At 31.6% G+C, this 17,991-nt stretch overlaps 2 protein-coding genes across 3 annotated transcripts in view; both read right to left on the bottom strand.

Annotated features, from left to right (window-relative positions):
• Positions 1–3,639: 3,639 nt before the first annotated feature.
• On the bottom strand, positions 3,640–4,165 carry LOC140445499 (complex III assembly factor LYRM7). Its single transcript, XM_072537551.1, has one exon. It carries the CDS (start codon positions 4,066–4,068, stop codon positions 3,742–3,744), a length of 327 nt encoding a protein of 108 aa, XP_072393652.1. The 5' UTR covers positions 4,069–4,165; the 3' UTR covers positions 3,640–3,741.
• Positions 4,166–9,572: 5,407 nt separating this feature from the next.
• Positions 9,573–17,991, bottom strand: part of LOC140445498 (G-protein coupled receptor Mth2-like) — an 82,113-nt gene continuing 73,694 nt past the window's right edge. The window contains exons 5-7 of one of the 2 annotated variants that reach the window (XM_072537549.1): positions 16,142–16,331; positions 12,912–13,054; positions 9,573–10,581 (exon numbers count right to left, since the gene is read on the bottom strand). In XM_072537549.1, the coding sequence (XP_072393650.1) occupies positions 10,394–10,581; positions 12,912–13,054; positions 16,142–16,331 (521 nt within the window). In that variant the 3' untranslated portion in view covers positions 9,573–10,393. The remainder of the gene's footprint in view (positions 10,582–12,911; positions 13,055–16,141; positions 16,332–17,991) is intronic. The other variant, XM_072537550.1, reaches the window with a different exon arrangement.

Genomic DNA, 17,991 nt, shown 5'->3' with positions numbered 1-17,991 from the left:
GAATGCAAAGTGGACCAAGACACCTTCAGTACTTGATTGTTAGATGGAAGCATTATACTACTTTAAGCGTTTAATTTATTTTACGATCTTAGAAATGCAAAGTGGACTGGTGGACTACCTGCGCTTAGTCCACTTTGCATTTCTGTATGGTGTTCTTTTACTGTTTTCCCGCGTGAAAATACTGTGGATTACGTTAAGATCTGAATATTGTGCAAATTGCAGATTCATTGTGAACGTAAATATCTTAAGTACAATGAGCTCTATCGAAGGTGGGTAATAGGATTTATTAAGTAAGAAATAAATAGAAATAAGGTTATACCTAAAACCATTTATTTTGTAGGTTATGTTGTTTATATTGACTGAAAGTAGATTATCTTTTCATTACAGAATCGTCAGAATCGGAACCATATCAAGATTCTGAATCGGAGTAGGTGCCTACTGATGATGAAATGGAATTGACCGTCACAGAGAATACACCAACGACATCGAAGCAGTTCAAACCTAAAAAGCGAGTTCATAAAACTGAAACATGGCAAAGGAACTCTAACAAATTTAAACGGTGTTCTGGTATGGAATATAAAACCAAATTGAATAAAACTGTTAAAGCCAAAACATTCAACGCTGTTGACTGCAGCTGTAAACTCAAATGTACAGGTTTAATTTCACATGATCTTCAAAAAGATTTGCATACACATTTCTATTCTCTGGGTACGTTCGATTTGCAAACATCTTACTTATATTCTTTAATCAAAGTTCAAAATAAATTACGTACATATACTTCCAACCAAAATTCCAGAAGAGAGAAAAGGAGGATTTATGTTTTACCAAATGGAAACGGAGAAGATCAAAAGGTTTGCAAAAATTTTTTTCAAGCTGTGTTGCAAGTGTTTGCTGGTAGACTGGACAGACTTTTGAAAAATAAAGCAGTAGGAGCACCTCCTCCTTCCGATCGTCGTGGAAAGCATCCTCCAGCCAATAAGACAACAACCGAAAAGGAGACTGAAGTAAAGCTATTTATTCAAAAGATTACAAGCTATGAATCACATTATTGTAGAGAAAAAAGTAGCCACAGAAAATATTTATCACCCGATTTGAGTATGGGAAAACTCTATGAGCTGTATAAGATGGAAACGGAGAATCCTGTATAATATTACATTTTTGGTAGAATTTTTAATACTCAATTCAATCTACATTTTCATCCACCCATTAGTGATTCATGTAACAAATGTGATCTATTCAATATAAAGCTTAAAGCTGCAAATGAGGAACAAAAGATACAGTTAGAACATGAAAAGGAGTTACATCAAAGGAAAGCCAAGAGTGCTAGAGATGGTCTAAATCGTGACACCGATCTTACAAAAAGTGGAGTTTCAGTTATATGTTTCGATTTGATCAAAACTCTACCCACCCCAGTATTAACAACTGGAATTTGTTACTATAAAAGACAGTTGTGGACCTACCGCTTCAGTATTCACGATATGGGTACTAATAACTCGTATATGTTCACTTGGAATGAAACAGTGGCTTCAAGAGGACCTCAAGAAATAGGGTCTTGCATTTTGCATTACTTTAAAAATTTCGTCACTTCAAGAAAAGTCATAATGTACTCCGATCAATGTGGCGGCCAAAACCGGAATATAAAGATGTCAGTACTGTGCAATTATATTACTTGCTCTCCAGAATACACAGTGGATGAAATACATCATAAATTTTTGGTGAGTGGCCACTCTTATTTACCATGTGACCAAGATTTTGGTTTGATTGAAAAAGAAAAAAAGTTTGATCCCCATATTTTCGGACCTACTGACTGGCACTCCGTAATACAAAATGCAAGAAAGAAAATCCATTTAAGATTATAGAGATGACTACATCTGATTTTATTTCTACAACGGTCCTAGAAAGTCAGATCACAAACAGAAAAATCTCACAATCAAAGTCTAAGGTTGAAAATTCAATGGCTATGGTTCACCAAAGAACATCCGAATAAAATACATTACAAGTACTCCAATAATGATGACATACACTTTGAGGTTGTTGATATAAGTAAACAAAAAACTCTTCTACCTGCAGTAAACAATAATTTACCCATATTATACCCCACTGGCAATGTGATAAATGATGCCAAAAAGAAAGACCTACTTCAACTGATGGAATTTATTCCTCCGGTGCATCATAATTTTTATACAAGTATTCAATCATCGACAGTTGCAACTGGCGGGCAGCTGTTAACTGATTGAATTGAATGAACATGTTGAATGAATATAATTTTTTTTTAGTTTGATGTAATATTAGTGTTATCAATATGTTTGAACAATAAAAACTTCCTTATTTCATAATATTTTGCTTCACTGAATTTGGTATAACTGCAGTTCTGCAAAGTGGACTAACCCAAATTAAAATTGGAACAACTGGCACTACTATACATTTTGCGGTACTAAATAATTACTATGCCTCATTTGATACATACTAAAATAAGTGGGAATAAAAATATTCCGAAACTAAATCATAAAGCTAAATCAAAATTTTGTTCCATTTTTAAACCCATTTATCTCCATTCATTCAATTTGGACTTAGTCCACTATGCTTCTACTAGCCTCATATATGCTCTAGCGGAAAGCCGCTTGTATCCATAAAATATCTCCATTGTATGAAGTTGACTGGTGCAGGTCTAGTAAGGAAGCCTATTACTACACAGAAGCTGAAGCCTTTTAGCACATGTATATCCAATAAACATTTTCGAATGTGCTTAAAGAGCCATATTTTTTTATCAGATCATGGCTTTTTTGTGGTAGCAGACAAAGTTTTTTGGCACTCCCATGAATACTTCTGGACGGAAGTCTATTGATCTTAGATGTTGATGAACATCCTGGCTAAAGAACCTCTGCCAGTAGTATGGAATCAGCACCACAACACTATTTAGTTCCACTGCAGAAAAAGTAAACATCATACTGGTTGCCAATGTTCTTGGAGGACAAGGAAATTAAAAAAGAAAAACTTTGCTACCTGCATTTAACAATAAAGAAAATGATATTGGTAAATCAGCACAAAATTTATTACTTAGCCATACTTATACATATTTTAAGATCTCAACAGTCTTTCAGGGCGAAACAGGAAAATGTATGTCTCTAAAAACTTCCAAATTAATAGAGTTCATAAGTAGCCTACATAGTTTATCACTGGTTCAATAATCTTAGTACTAGCTTTCTATGTGTATTAAAAAAGTTAATAAAACCTATCATTTGTGATACTTTGATCTAATGTAAACTTTTTTGAATAAATATTCTTTCACAAAGAAACATTAATCACATTAAAATTTATAAACTTATTGTTTGTTTTATTTTTATCCAATTGTAGATCTTTAAAAATTAGCATATTTAGATGTAGCTAATAAATAAGTTAATAATCACGTACATGTTGGCATGAATTAATAAAATTTATAATAATATATGTGACTCTAAATCCAATTTATATACATGTAATCTACTAAGCATTTTTTAGTTTTGTCAATAATGCTCTTTGGGTACTGGTTGCTTGGGTAACTCTGCTACTTACATTCAACATAATATGTGGAACTTCTGCTATATTATTTAGGCATTAGAATATTATTGCTACACTATGAAATAAATTTTTGAAAAACAATTATAAAACAACAAATATATATTTACTAAATATACATAGATCACAAAGTCAGATAAAAACTAAATTCAGTCTTTGGTTAAAGCAATTATTTAAGATACTTATTTAATTTTTCTGTTTGTTAGCACATTCATTAAAAGGAACATTCTCCAATTTTACAGTTTCATCTCTTATTTTAGCTTCGAAAACGCCAGGTTTTACTTCTTTTGCTTGTATTACCGTAGTTCTTAATTCCTTTTCTACCTCCTCCGAATACTTAACCAATTCATCAATAGCTACCGGATCAGAAACATGTTTACATTTTTTGTATTCTGCATTGATTTTGTTTCTAGCCTCCGTTAAAGTGAGTATATCACCATTAAATATATTTTTTCTCGTTTTGTGTATATTTTTAAAGCTTTGGAGCACCCTTGCTCTGAGAGTTCCGGACATTTTACAAAATTCAATTTAAAAGTAGTAGCTAAATTTATTTTCCGACCTTACATAATTAAAGTTAACCTCACATTGTCACGTCACATTTAACCTGTCTTCTTCTTGTTATTTGTATCACCCCGACCTTTATTCTATTAGCCAATACAGGAAATGTCATAAGCATAAACATAGATAGATTATTAGTGGTCTGTGGATAGGCGTAGATATAATAATATAAAAAAAAAAATATTAATTTATTTTTATATAATAATATTTGAATCAAGAAGTGCATTCTTTGATATTGGTCTCACCTAAATTAGAAAGTTACGGAGAAATGTACTTAAAGAAGTCGATCTCGGATAGGCATGAATGCAAAGAGAATGATGAAAAATATCTTTTTCTCTATTATGTTAATATTTCGTTAAAAATATGTCGGGAACTTGACTCTTATATCAAGTACCTTATCCTGGCGTTATCTTATTTTAATTTCAATGTAAGATTGACTTTTATTGATCTGTTAAAATTTGCTTTGTATTTTAAGTTTTTTGTTTGTTGGGATTTTAACCTTGTTTCTGCAGTAGCCGTCTTGCTTATTTTCTGTTATATTGTATATAGTTCATCCCAAGCCCTTCTTTCAGTGCGCCACAGTTTATCGAATTCTCTCTAACGCATTAAGCTAGAAGTGACAGAAAAAAACGTGAGTCTGTGATTATTATACATAGAACTTAGAAAATTATATTTCGTTCACGGGTATTTGCATATTAAAGCGAATTCTATTTACGGATATATAATTGGTCGGAGTTTAGCATACCGTCGGTGATACTGCAATATGTCGTATGTCGGAATGAGGTAATATTTCAGGAGAGACAAAAAACTCTTCTCGTCGACCATTTTTAAATTTGAAAATGCGATTATTTGTGTATGATGTATCCTTTTATTTGGGTATTAGTACAGGAACACGATTTTTTGGTCAGTGTAATGTTAAGCAAAATGCCGTTACATATGACATATTGCATTGAAAGTTTAAATATTTTAATATTTTATGTCACATACGACAATTTTGTAATGCATGTACACCTCAGAAAAACAATTAATTATTTTCAAACCTTTTGTTTATTTTATTTAAATGGCGGAGAACAAAACTAAAAATCGGTTGCCTGTAAAGTTGGTTTTACGGGCGAAGATTTTACGTGACAACGTCTTTTTCTCGGTAGAATATTTATTGATATGAATATTATTAAATTGCACAATAGGAACAAGGAATTGAATGAAAATAAGAATTGCACAAATTTTAACTATAGAAATATATTTTGTTTACTAAAACATTGTACATGTAAACTTAAACTTAACTAATTTCTATTTGAGTGATTTTGTTGAGGATAGGACGATGATAGGAGAAATAGCATCGCACCAGCGGACCGATCATGTTTGAGTGGGAGAGAGACGCAAGGCATTCGCCGGTCCGACGGGCCTCTCTCTCGTTCGGTGACTCATCGTAACAGACGTGAGCGGGCGTTACACTTTTTTATGAGTGACTCCGAGCCACAACCTAATTTAAGACGTTGTCACGTCAAAAATTCTAAACTTATAAACTGGAAAGAAGAAAATATCATACACATTAATTTTTTATATGTGAATAGACTTGGAAAGACACACAGGTATGTTTTAAATTATCATAAAATGCATGATAATCTGATTCTATAACAGATTTTAATTGTCGAAGATGTAAGAATTTTGAATCCTCAATTGGGCGTGGCGATAAATATAAGGGTTCGTGAATTACAGACGTTCTAGTACGACTTGGTCTTCGTGGCAGTACGAGCCATTCATCAGTAAAATTGATTTTGTATTTTATCAGTCCTTGAGGAAGATATTGCAATGCACAAATATCTGTGACACAAGGATCACCTTTTTGGTTTCCAGGTCGAATTTGTGTGTACATTCCTTTGCTGTATTGTAAAAAATCGCTGTAATGCAAAGACACTACTTTGTAAGGGGATGGGTTTCGCCTGGCCGCTTTTATAACTTTAGTATAATCAGCGGGAACAGCAATATAATTTTTTCTTCCTAACTTTCTCTCAATCACACTGTGGACCGAATCCACCTCCATTTGGGTATGTCCTACCTCTAGGTACTTTTATTCTATAATAATATTTTTCTCCATAGCTATCTCCAGCAAACCATTTGACATATTTACATTTCTTTTTTGGTACGTACAACCGTCGCTCCATAGGATTATTGTCTTCGAGTTGTGTCTTTCTATCTCTTCATTAAGAAACTTCACTAAAATGGAAACAAACACATCGCTATCTAAACCTCCATTTCCCTCGTGCCATAAATAACAAGCCACATCTTTGTTATTAAGATTAAAAAATGTTTGGTTGTGAACCTTCAGTTTTTGTTTATAGTACATGGCAGAGGCTTGGGTATATGGACAAAGAAGAACGGCTTGTAAGTCCATAGTGTAGACATAACTTAAGTTTTCTGCCTCTGACGAGATAGCTTTTTGTTTGTCTTGTTCTTTTTCTGAGCGTGCCTGTTCTTTCTTGGCAACATGTCTATCATAATCTGATTGACTTAAATTTCCCTTCTTAAACATCACACATGTGTTGCACTGGTCCTTACGAGGAGTGTAAATTTCAAGATTTTTTGTCTTAAAAGTTTAAAAGAAAAGTCTCCAAGAACAAGATCTTATGTTTTGACGTTCACAGTAGTTAATAAACTCACGATGCAAATGTCTGTAACTGTTTCAAGTGGGTTCCAAATAAAGTTTTCTACTGGATGCTCGACAGTAGTGCGATTCAACTTTAGGCAGGCTGTCTAAGAATGTATTAACATTTTTTGTGCATTCAGAATCCTTCGGTGGCTCTACTAAAACTGGTCTAATAGCTTGCACTTCATTTGGTAAACATTTATTTGAAACCCATTCGCTTACAGATCTTTCGCCAACACCTAAAGTGGCTAAAAACATTTTTTTGCATACATGATATTTTTTTAAAGACTCCTTATTATCTCTAGCTATTAAATAATATTTAAAACCTGTTTTCTTTCGGGACTCCTCTTCGACAGTGTTTCTTCTTCTGTGTTTGGGCTGAGAGTGCAGTACAAGACTGCTTACATAAATTTGTTTACCTTCCCAAAAATTAATTTCCAAGAAATAGTGAAATATTTGATTACGCATTTCATTCGTAATTTGCGAACATTCAAATTTTTGTTGCGGCCCCTTAGATTCATTTTTGTGCCCCTCACATGATGGCTTTAGTTGGCGCCTACCTTTATAGGCTGTCTGCTGGTACGTTCCTTCACTATTTTTCTGAAATCCCATGTACGCATGTCGTTTAAGTCTGGCTTGTAAATTTTTTCCTCGTTTCCACTGTGATGGATCTCTTTGCCCTTTACTCCTGCGTTTTTTTGCTCTTGCGTCCGGTATCTGATGATCCTCTTGGTTTCCAACTAAATTTTCTGAGTCAGTATCAGTTTCTGTTGGCAGATACTCGCTACCACTGTCACTTTCATGAAATGGATCGATATTTTCTTCTTCTATTGTCATTTCTTCCTGACAGTCAATTATTGGTATATCATTGTCTGTGTTCTGTTCCAAATAATATGATTTTGGAGCTATATCGGTTTTGGAATGCGAGGTTTCTTTTGGAATTTCTGCCACTTCCAGGGGTGTTAAAACTGGATTCTCTTCCAATTCTGCATTTTCTAATAGATCTTCCACTGGCTCTGGAACCGTGCTTTCTGTTTTTTGAGGACTTGATGCATCGTCCTATTGATATGTCAAAATGTTGATATTATCGTCTTCAGGTACTTGGTGAGAGGCGTCTGCTCTTGAAGCTGAATTTAAAGCTAATTCCACCAACAGCCGTGCTCTGTTCGACATTATTGATTCTCTGAAAAGAAAAAATAAAACATGCAATATGTTGTATGTCAATACCTAACTTGAAGAGGAATAACACTAAATAAGCTAAATTTTGAATGCAATGTGTCGTATGTCGCATAGTATTATTCAACTAATTACAGTGTAAAAAACGTAAATCTCATTATAAGAACCTAAATATTAAAATAATTTATTTATGGAAAAAAATTGAGGTTATACTATTTATTTTTTCAATTATTATTGTGTTTCTCAACTAAAAATTGGACTATATATAAAGTTTTAGTATTTTAAATTCAAAAATGAACAAAGAACTTACCATATATATTATGTATTTTGTATGTATGTACCTACATAAATTCACTTTTATCACTTCTAACGGCTGTTTTTAAGTTTACAGTTGACTACCTAATGAGCAATTTAAGTGACATACGCCTTATCGAAATATCCAATTGTGCGGCGTTGCCACATACGGAGAGAATGATTCTGACATACGCCATACTGAAGTATCCATTTTAGTCAAGAAAAACTTACGACATATTGGCACGTATAAAAAATCATGGTAACTGTTAAACTTTCACCTGCGATATTTTGCAGGGGCGTAGAGGACTGCAATTTGGTTACAATGGATACATAAACGGAAAATGGCCGTATTTGATGATATGCGACAAATTGCAGTATCACCGACGATACGCTAAATAGATATCCAATCAATGATGCGCATAAATATAATTTGACGCAGATGGACTCGATAGTGACAGTACTTTGACAATGTCAACTGATAAAATGATAATTGTCATTCCAGGATAGTATTTTTAGACATTTTACAGTGAAAATTTAATTTTGTATTTATTGTCATAAAAATATTTTAAATAAGTGTGCCGAGATATACCGAGAATAAACAAAGACTAATATTAAAATTATTAAATTATTTTCAATTAGAAACAGAGGCTGGGACAACTTTATTACCAGTTTCTGCCGTTCCTGAAGTAAGTTTTAAATTAGTCTAAAAAATATTCACATTAGTAGTTTAAATACTATACATTTTAGCCATAGTGTTTGTAATAAATAATAATAAATACATAAATAAATCTTAGCTAATTAAGCACTTTCCTTGGAGTGTATAGAATAGGAATTATGACAAACTGCCGTTCCAATATAATGCACAATAAAAAATTTTATACAGAACGGTACCTCTAATATGTAAATTAAAAAAAATTGAGTTCTTAAAGTTTTTATACACATTTTCAAAAAATAACCTTTTCACATTTAGCCGATTACGATCCTTCAACTGTCAGATTTAACTAAAATGCCATGCAATAATTCTCGACATTCTTAAAATCCTATATGACGTCAAAATTAGTGACGCACTGAAAGAAGGGTTTGGGACAGACTATAGGTACAAATTCTACGATTATTTTTAAAATACAGCAGTTTATGATTCTTGGTATAATTTGTTTGATAATTATAAACTGTTTTAGTTCATGTGTAGCTTATAGTTGGTTGCCTAATGAAATACAAAATTAATTTTATACATTTTATCTTTCTGTATGTATAGGTATCCTATATTATTATTTTATCTATGTGTCTGACTATTCACTTTTTCTTTAGCAATTTCACAGAACAATTTAATAAAAATGCAAATAAATATAAAAGAGCTGCAACATGTATATTTTTATTAAACAAAAATACATTACATTTTGTATTATAATATACAAAGGCCTAGCTTATATCACAAAAATGATTTTGCAATTTTGTAAGAAAAGCATTACAGTTTGGAATGTCGACGATTTTTGGAAATATATTTATATATTGCATAGACAGTTTTTAAAACACTGATTACTAATGAAGTTTTTTTATAATTATAACTTTTATTTCTATTATAATCGATTTTTAACATTTCTTGTAACCATTACTCTTTAAACTTATATTATACAAAGAACTAGAGAACATATTTAAAGTGGTGTCTGTAAATAAATACTAACTAGCTAAACAAATTGTACTTTAGCGTATCATTTGAAGGGGATACTAATGGATCTAGGATATATAAATAGAAATAAATTTTATGTTAAAATTGTCACAATAAGTACCTTGAGATCCAAGACTCAAAAGCAAATATCTATGTTATATTAGATAGTCCGTACTTGAAAAATAAAAGTTGAGTAGCTTGCAGCGGTAATTTATTACTATGTACTTAATACTGCTTTGTAGGTACACACAAATGAAACGAATATTCTAAGGATAAAATTCATATGCTGAAAATTCAAAGGAAGGTACTTTTACATAAAGCTGAGGAACATGAAGAGTCTAAAAAATATCCAGTGAATCTTTGAATGTTTAAACTTTTATCACTTATTCCTAACAGGTACATTTTAATACCGATATTGATGTAATATACATGTACATACATATATGTATTATATATAATATTATTCCTTTCACTACAAAATTACAAAAAATAAAATCTTAAACTAATTTTTGGTTGTTATTCTGACTTCCTAAAGTTGTCATTGCAACTCCATTTAGCGTCAAAGAGGAATGTGTACGAACCGATGAAGTATTTGGCGAATAGTGTATACCAAATATCGTACATTTCTGAGCTAAGTTTAGGAGGATTTTCTTCTTGCAAATAAATATAATGAAGATAAGTACACCTAAAAAGTAAAATATGATTAAACACAATAATAACAATGACAAAGGCATATTATTTTACTAAATATTTATACATTTCCTGCTACTGTTTTTGGTCTATTTACTGCCGTAAATAGTTATTTTGGCTTTAATAGACGATACAAATACGGTTACAGACGTATAGTCCAGTCATCAGAGATTTGACATCTAAAAATCATACGAATAAGATAAATTTTGCTAAGAATCTCAATTTTGGGATTCCAAAAAAGATGCCAGAAAGTTTGCTACTCCTACCTCCGGGTTTTCCTCCAAAATTCCCCTCGTAGGGAGTTTGAGAGGAACGGGAAACATGGATTTTGAACAAAAATATTTAGTAGCAATTTTGATGTAGAATAAAGAGTTTTCTCAGAAACAATGCTTAAAGCGACCGGCGATTTTAATTGCTACTTACACACAAAATCATATTTTTAAATAAAATTTGTATCAACTCGACAGTTAAAATTCGATATCTTTTCATCAGAGTATCCTATCGAGAAAAGTTAAAATGAGTTTTAAAGGATAAAAGTGTAGCTTTTGTATGAAATTTTTGCATTGTATTGCAGTGTCTATAAAGCTGTAAAATTTACGATTCTCATAAGATTAATAAAATATATCACTTCCACTAACCTCTCGCTGTCGAATTTTCATTGGTAGTACCTAATCTTCAAAACCTATCATATGAAATTTCGATTTTGAGTGTTAGCAACAAATATGAGGCATTAGAGATATGCAGCATTAGGTGGAATTTGAAGCAGAAGTAGTTTAGTTTTGAAAAACGTATTTGTGCAATCAAAAATAGGAGTTGTAAATGTTTTAGATCGTTTGTAATGTGAAAGTTTAAATTCAGCGTTTTTAGGCATAATTCAAATGCCTTATATCTGCTACCAAAACTCAAAAACAAAATTATAAGAGTCGTTAAAAATGGCAAATATCGCGCAACATGTATTTATTTAATAGCTTTATAGAAACCGACTTCATTTCCGGCAAACTACAAAAATTGCGTACAATAGCTACACTCTTCACCTTTAAAACGCATTTTGATTTTTCGTAGCTAAGAATTAGGGGAAATTCTGAAAACATGAAACGATATGTGACAAAAAGAAATCGATTAAGAAGTTCCCAAAGTAGAATCTATCTTAGAAACAACAAAAAAGAGAGAAAGGCAAAGAGTACCTAACTTGCAACAATATAGTAACTCAACTATTGAATAAAAAAGAAGTGGTTTGACATGAGGCAAGAGAAAAAGCGAGTCAAACATTGTTGACCGAATGTAATGTCATATAATATGTAGATGGAACTTCCAAATATGATCGAAAATATTGTTTGCAAGTGTTTTTAGTTCACGATGGCTACTAGAAATCTGCTGTTAATATTTTGTTTACTGTCGAATAAATAATAATAATAGTCAAAACTAATGGCTTTTAGAAGAAAATACCGAGTAACCAAATAATACTCGAAAATAAAACAGGAAAAAATCTAAAATTAAAATTTATAAGGTAATGGTAGTACCTGTCGTAACCTAGGGTTAGTGAACCTTGAATGGTGCGAAAACTAGAAAAATAATACAGTTAGATGAAATAAAATTTTTAAGGAAAACAAAAGGATGTACCTACATTTGAAAGACCAAACCAGAATTGAATTAACCAAACCAGAAATGAATCAGATCCAACCAGATGGGTGGAATACTTTAACCAGGCACTTAATATAGAAGAAGAAGAAGAAAATCTGGAAGACAAAAGAGGTGAGGTAAGAGAAACAGACGGGAGGGAAGAGGAATCACCAACGATTCTTGAAGTTAAAGATGCTGTTAAAAAGCTAGCCAGAAACTAATCACCCGGAATAGATAATCTACTATGGAATAACGTGATTGGTGGAGAAAAGCGATGGATAGGGACGACTAGAGAGAAATTTTTGAGGAGGCTAGGACCCATGCAGGGTTGTAAAGCTAGAATGATGATGAAACGGCCTGATGATGAAAACGTGGGACGTGAGACGGCCTCGAAGAAGATGGCAAGACTGAGAAAGAAACAGACCTAAAGCCTAACTGTTTAATTAAAGAAGAATAAGTCGAATAATTAACATAATCTGTATTTAAAATACCTTGAAATTATTTACTGAATTTTATTTAATGAAATAGAAAAATTGTGACTTTTATTTCAACCAGAAAATGTAACTTATGATTTCGAGGAGTCAATTAATTATCATAGTTAATGTGGGGTTAACGATATTATACATAATGTAGGATTCTTTACTTTTGTTCTGCGTTAATTTAAATTTTTATATTCTTTGAGTTTATGACCTAAGTATTGTTTACCTTGTAAAGCGTTGAAACTGTCAAATACAATTTCGATATATTTTGGTACAGTTCCCAGTTCGCTCATGTTAAAGAATGCAGTCACAACTTCGAAAATATAAGACATACCCATAACAATGGATAGCTTAAGAATCAGGAACAACCTAAAAATAATAAATATGTAAGAGAAATTTTAAATTAAATTATTGTTTTTGCGATACAGAAAGCAATAAAAGGTAATTCACATTTTAACAAGAAGGTTAATAAAAACTTTATTTAGTACTTTTAGGAGATCAAATTTAGCTTAATATAAATGATGATGCGTTGAATGTTAGAACAGTTGATCGATGTGTAGATATACTTGAATTGAGAATTATCTTAGTATTAAATACATTTTTTTAGACAGGAGAACACTGATAAAGGAGGCAAATGAGTACCAAATACCCGTATTTCTTACCTTCATAGACTATGTAACGATGATTTTGCCTACGACATAGGGTATTATTATAAGGGGTTGAAAATTTGGGACAGAAATTATTGGGGTGAAGATAGAGCAAGCAAAATAAAACGAAACTGTGCTAACGGCTACTCAGTTATTTGGAGAACTGGATCGTGGATAAGTGAATGGCAAAGGGATTGGGATTGGGGAAACTACAAAAATGAAACAAAGGGGTACTTACATGAGTCTTCTGAACAAAGAAAACACAAGAAGGTTCTCAAGCTATTTAAAATAAGGACGCAGCTTTGAAGAATCTTCCTGGTAGATGAAAGAAAAGGCTCTTTCTTCTTAAAAACACAAGAAAGAAAGTTAAGAGAAATAAACAACATGGTTTAGGGACAAAATTAAATATTTATTGTTGTCTCATCACAAACAGGTACAAATACAAAAAATAATAATAATAAAATACAAAATATCAAAAACAAACTTACTATGTCATATCCGTTTAAAAACTCTAGAAGTTGGAGATGCTAAAAGAGCTTACAATTGTTACTGGGAGATAATTTGTAGCAGAAATAAATTATTACAAATGAAAAATATCTTTTTAAATGGGACTATACATAATGGTTAACCTTTTTTTTAACAAAACAAAAACAAGATCTGTTATCATTAGTATGTGCCAAACAAATAAAACTAGCTGTCAGATGTCAATATTAAGTTTTAAAATTGAGAACAATTAATAGGACAGCTAAGCCACACCCTAAGATATACAATTTTAATTATTACAATTTCTTAAACTGTTATGAAAGCAATTATTATTAGAAAATGTTAAAATTTCTGCGGTTAGGAACTGGACTTACATTCTCTTCTACACGAACAAATTCATATCCAAACTGCAGAAATGTTCTGAAATCGGGACGCAAATTTTAGACTCGGCTTCTTAAATAACTGGAACACATGTGGGTACCTGTCAAATCTGTTGGAAACGCCGCAAATCTCTTAGGTGAGAGACGACATAAAACAAAAACAGTGATTACTCTTATTATAACTGACACATTACATTGAGTATAAATCACTTTTTTTCAACAAATTTGCCGGTTGTTAACGCCGACACTCACAGCGTCTTGCTTGTTCAAAGATTCTTCCCAACCTTATTTTGATTTTACATAAAACGTAACACTGCTACTGCAGTAAACATTTTTCCATGATAGAAGACAAAAAACACAAAACATTACAAATTTGAAGAAAAATTTGGCTAAAACTGAAACCAACAGCCCCTGACAGCGGCCTCAGCGGGAGTGATGTAATTCTCTTTCCCGCAAAAAGTTCTCAGCGATCTAACTGGATATTTATTTCAGGCGCAATATTAAGTGGCTTAACGATCAAAGAAAATATGCATCTGTGATATATAAACAAACTCTAAAATGTATTTATTATCAACTCGCCGTCGCAAAAAGTATTGAAAGAATATTTCGGTGTTTTAATACGTACGATAGGAAACAGAAATACATTGAAAATACTCCTCGGTGTTCTAACATATACGGGGTGATTTTAATATATACCAAAGGATTTAAAAATGCTATAACTATGAAAAGGCATCATATAATATATATAATATTTATATATAATATATTTGTATGAAAATTACTATTGAAATTTTTAGGGAAGAACCGCGTTGAGAATTTAAAACTCGACGTTTCGGCACCCATTTTGGAGCCATTATCAAGAGAGATATGGTTCCATTCGAGTTCAGGATCTCAATCTGCCTACTCCACTCACTTGTGACGTACCAGTATCTGGGTCTGTAGAAATACAAGAACCGTCAACTAGCACTGAGGTCTCAATCTGTCTATTTATTTTATTTTGTAGAGTAAAGCTTTATGTCATATTTTATTAAATGCCTTGATTATGTCTAGAAAGTCTGAACAAAGTATTTTTTGAATTCCAGGTCATTGCTGATTTTTCAACCATATGATGAATATGTTCCACGGTGCCATGTTGTGATGAAGTGAATTGTTTAGGAGTGGCTTACCATGCAGATTCTTGTACACTTTTTGTAAAAAAATTATTTAAAATTACTTTGAAAATGGTACAATAAAAACACAGAAACACAGAACGTCTGGAATAACTATTCCATCATCAGTGCTATCTAAATATGTGGGCAAAAACCTTTTAAATGTAATTTGATTAACTTTGAGTTACATCTTTGAGAATTAAAAATTATGATGTTTAAGTCTTTCTTGTAACTTAAACACAATTTTGGAAGCTAGTATATTTTATAAATTCATTTTTATTCAACTCAAATACAAACACTATCGAATTGGAACTGAAAAGTTGAAAATTACTATGAAGAAAAAAATGAGATTTAAAAAATGTAATGCCATGATCATTTACTGAGTTTATTCTATAAATTCTTAGTAACTGTTTTAATACCGTGTTAACCAATATTTCATTACCAAACCATTTTCAATAAAGAGAAACCTAAAATGTAATGCTACGAAATCAAATAGGTTAAGTTAATCTGTCATTAACAAGTTTTGTTAATGATTTATTGAATAAATAAACCTAATTAAATATAATGAAACGAGCAATTGAAAATTGCAAGTAAAGTAGCAAATGAAAAAAAAATATTTTACGATTAATCGTGACAGCATCGTGGCCACCTCTAAATATTATTAGAACTAATATTCAATACTGAAAATTAAAAGCGAACTTGATTGTTATTGTTATGGTATTAAATAACATATTACCCAGAATTTACAGGAACTGCCCTTCTACATGAAGATTTAATATATAAATAATATGATATTACCAATTATACCTTTCTCTGTCATGGTTATACTTCTTTTTGGAATGAGTTATTCGTCCGTCATTAATTTTATTAATTTCGTTGCGCACTTTTACGCAATAAATAATAGTCTTAACGAAAAAAATCATATTTATTATTTGTATTATGAGCAGCGGTATATTCAAGAAGAGGAATTTTGCGTAATTTCCTTGCTCTAGAACAAAAAAGATAAACAAATGTTAGTGCAATAACCTGCTTTTGAGAATATTAATATTAAAAGATTCTCTTTATACATTTTTCTTAAAAAAAAAAAATACTAAATATTGCACTGTATTATGTAAGTTAGTTGAAAAGTTTGCCAAACACAAACGAAAAACAAAAATAAATTTATAGTGTAAAAAATGACAATATTCTCCAGTAAATTCTCTAAAAGCTCAATAAGTACACTTTTTTCAGTATGACTCCAATAATATGTATACCTTTACTGAACTAATTGTGTAAATCTATGGTTGCATTAGGTTCTTTATGTGACGAAAATCGTTGTGTACAGAGTTTTTTTGAGATTTGACAACAGATCGTAATTGTAGGTAGCCAGATGTGCGAGAGTAGGGTAGATGTTTAAAGTGATCGTACTTTAATTTAACCAATGTTCACAATTTTTTTCAATCAGCTTCAGTCAAAAGTGTTCTCATAATATTGATCTGTTATACTTTTATCGATTAGAAGATAATGCCATAATCTTCTTAGACAATTTCCACCACTCTTTTGCTTCGAAGAAGAATAACCGATTTAAGTTCACTCTACAGTTTGTTCTATCTGGTAAATATCATAATTGTATACCGAGATCTCATCAATAGATACTAATTAAATCACAAAATAGATTTTACTCTTTTAAAACCTGGTCTAATATACTTTAGTTTGAGTGTCCAGCTACTCTTGGTTAAAATTAATTGTTTCTTTAGTAGTAGCAGTTCTTAGATATCCAGAGAAAAGATCCTCTTCAAGGTTTAAGCCTGTATCTTTTCTGGCAACCCTGAAAAGTTCTGATCCACCAAATATTCTTATATAGCTCTGCTTTGCTAGTTAGGAATTAAAATAGACACTTTATTATCTCATTTTATTGCTTTATCGCTAATATTACTGCCTGAATGTTTTTGCCTGTGGTCTTCTTGTTTGAAATCTCAGTTACTACTCATATGCAGCAATATTTTACTTTATAGATACATACAGCTTAACAGACTCTAGAGCCGCATACCTTGGAATTGTTTAACACTGTTTTCCTTAATTTTCTTCTGTTCATTACCGCTGGACAGATTCGATGTAATTATGAGGATCGAATTATTTTCTAATGCCCCTTTGTCCAATTCTTCTCGATCCACGATGTTAATACAATAGAATGTTGAAGTCGTGGAGTAGAAATTATAGTTTTATTGACAGCTATTGATAATTACACTCTAGTTGTTGGTTAGGTAACTTTCTACAATAGACTGCGCGTGAATGAGCTCAAATTTCCACTTTATAATTTTACAAATAATGAATATCTCAGCACAGAGGTTAATGCTTCTATCATAATAACAAATTTTGAACTATAAGCTTACAATACAATTTAATCCAGGCCGTTATTGCAACTCTTAGGAAGTTCAAGTAGAAAATATATTATTTGACAATTTATTAAGTGCAAGTTTGCAGGTGAATGGAGTCTAATTATTCAAATATTACTCGCTATGTTTTACAATGTCTCCATTATATACGGTGAAACCATAATAGGTTAAGAAGTTAAGAATAATGTGAGATTAAAAATTAAGGGAAAAACTTGTGATTGAAAAACCGCAGTTCTCAAATATGTTATCCCGGTTGTTTGTAGGTCTTCCTTA

The sequence above is a fragment of the Diabrotica undecimpunctata genome, chromosome 7 (assembly GCF_040954645.1).
Source record: "Diabrotica undecimpunctata isolate CICGRU chromosome 7, icDiaUnde3, whole genome shotgun sequence".
Classification (NCBI taxonomy): Eukaryota; Metazoa; Arthropoda; class Insecta; order Coleoptera; family Chrysomelidae; genus Diabrotica; species Diabrotica undecimpunctata.
This window is presented reverse-complemented; position numbering and strand designations above follow the sequence as displayed.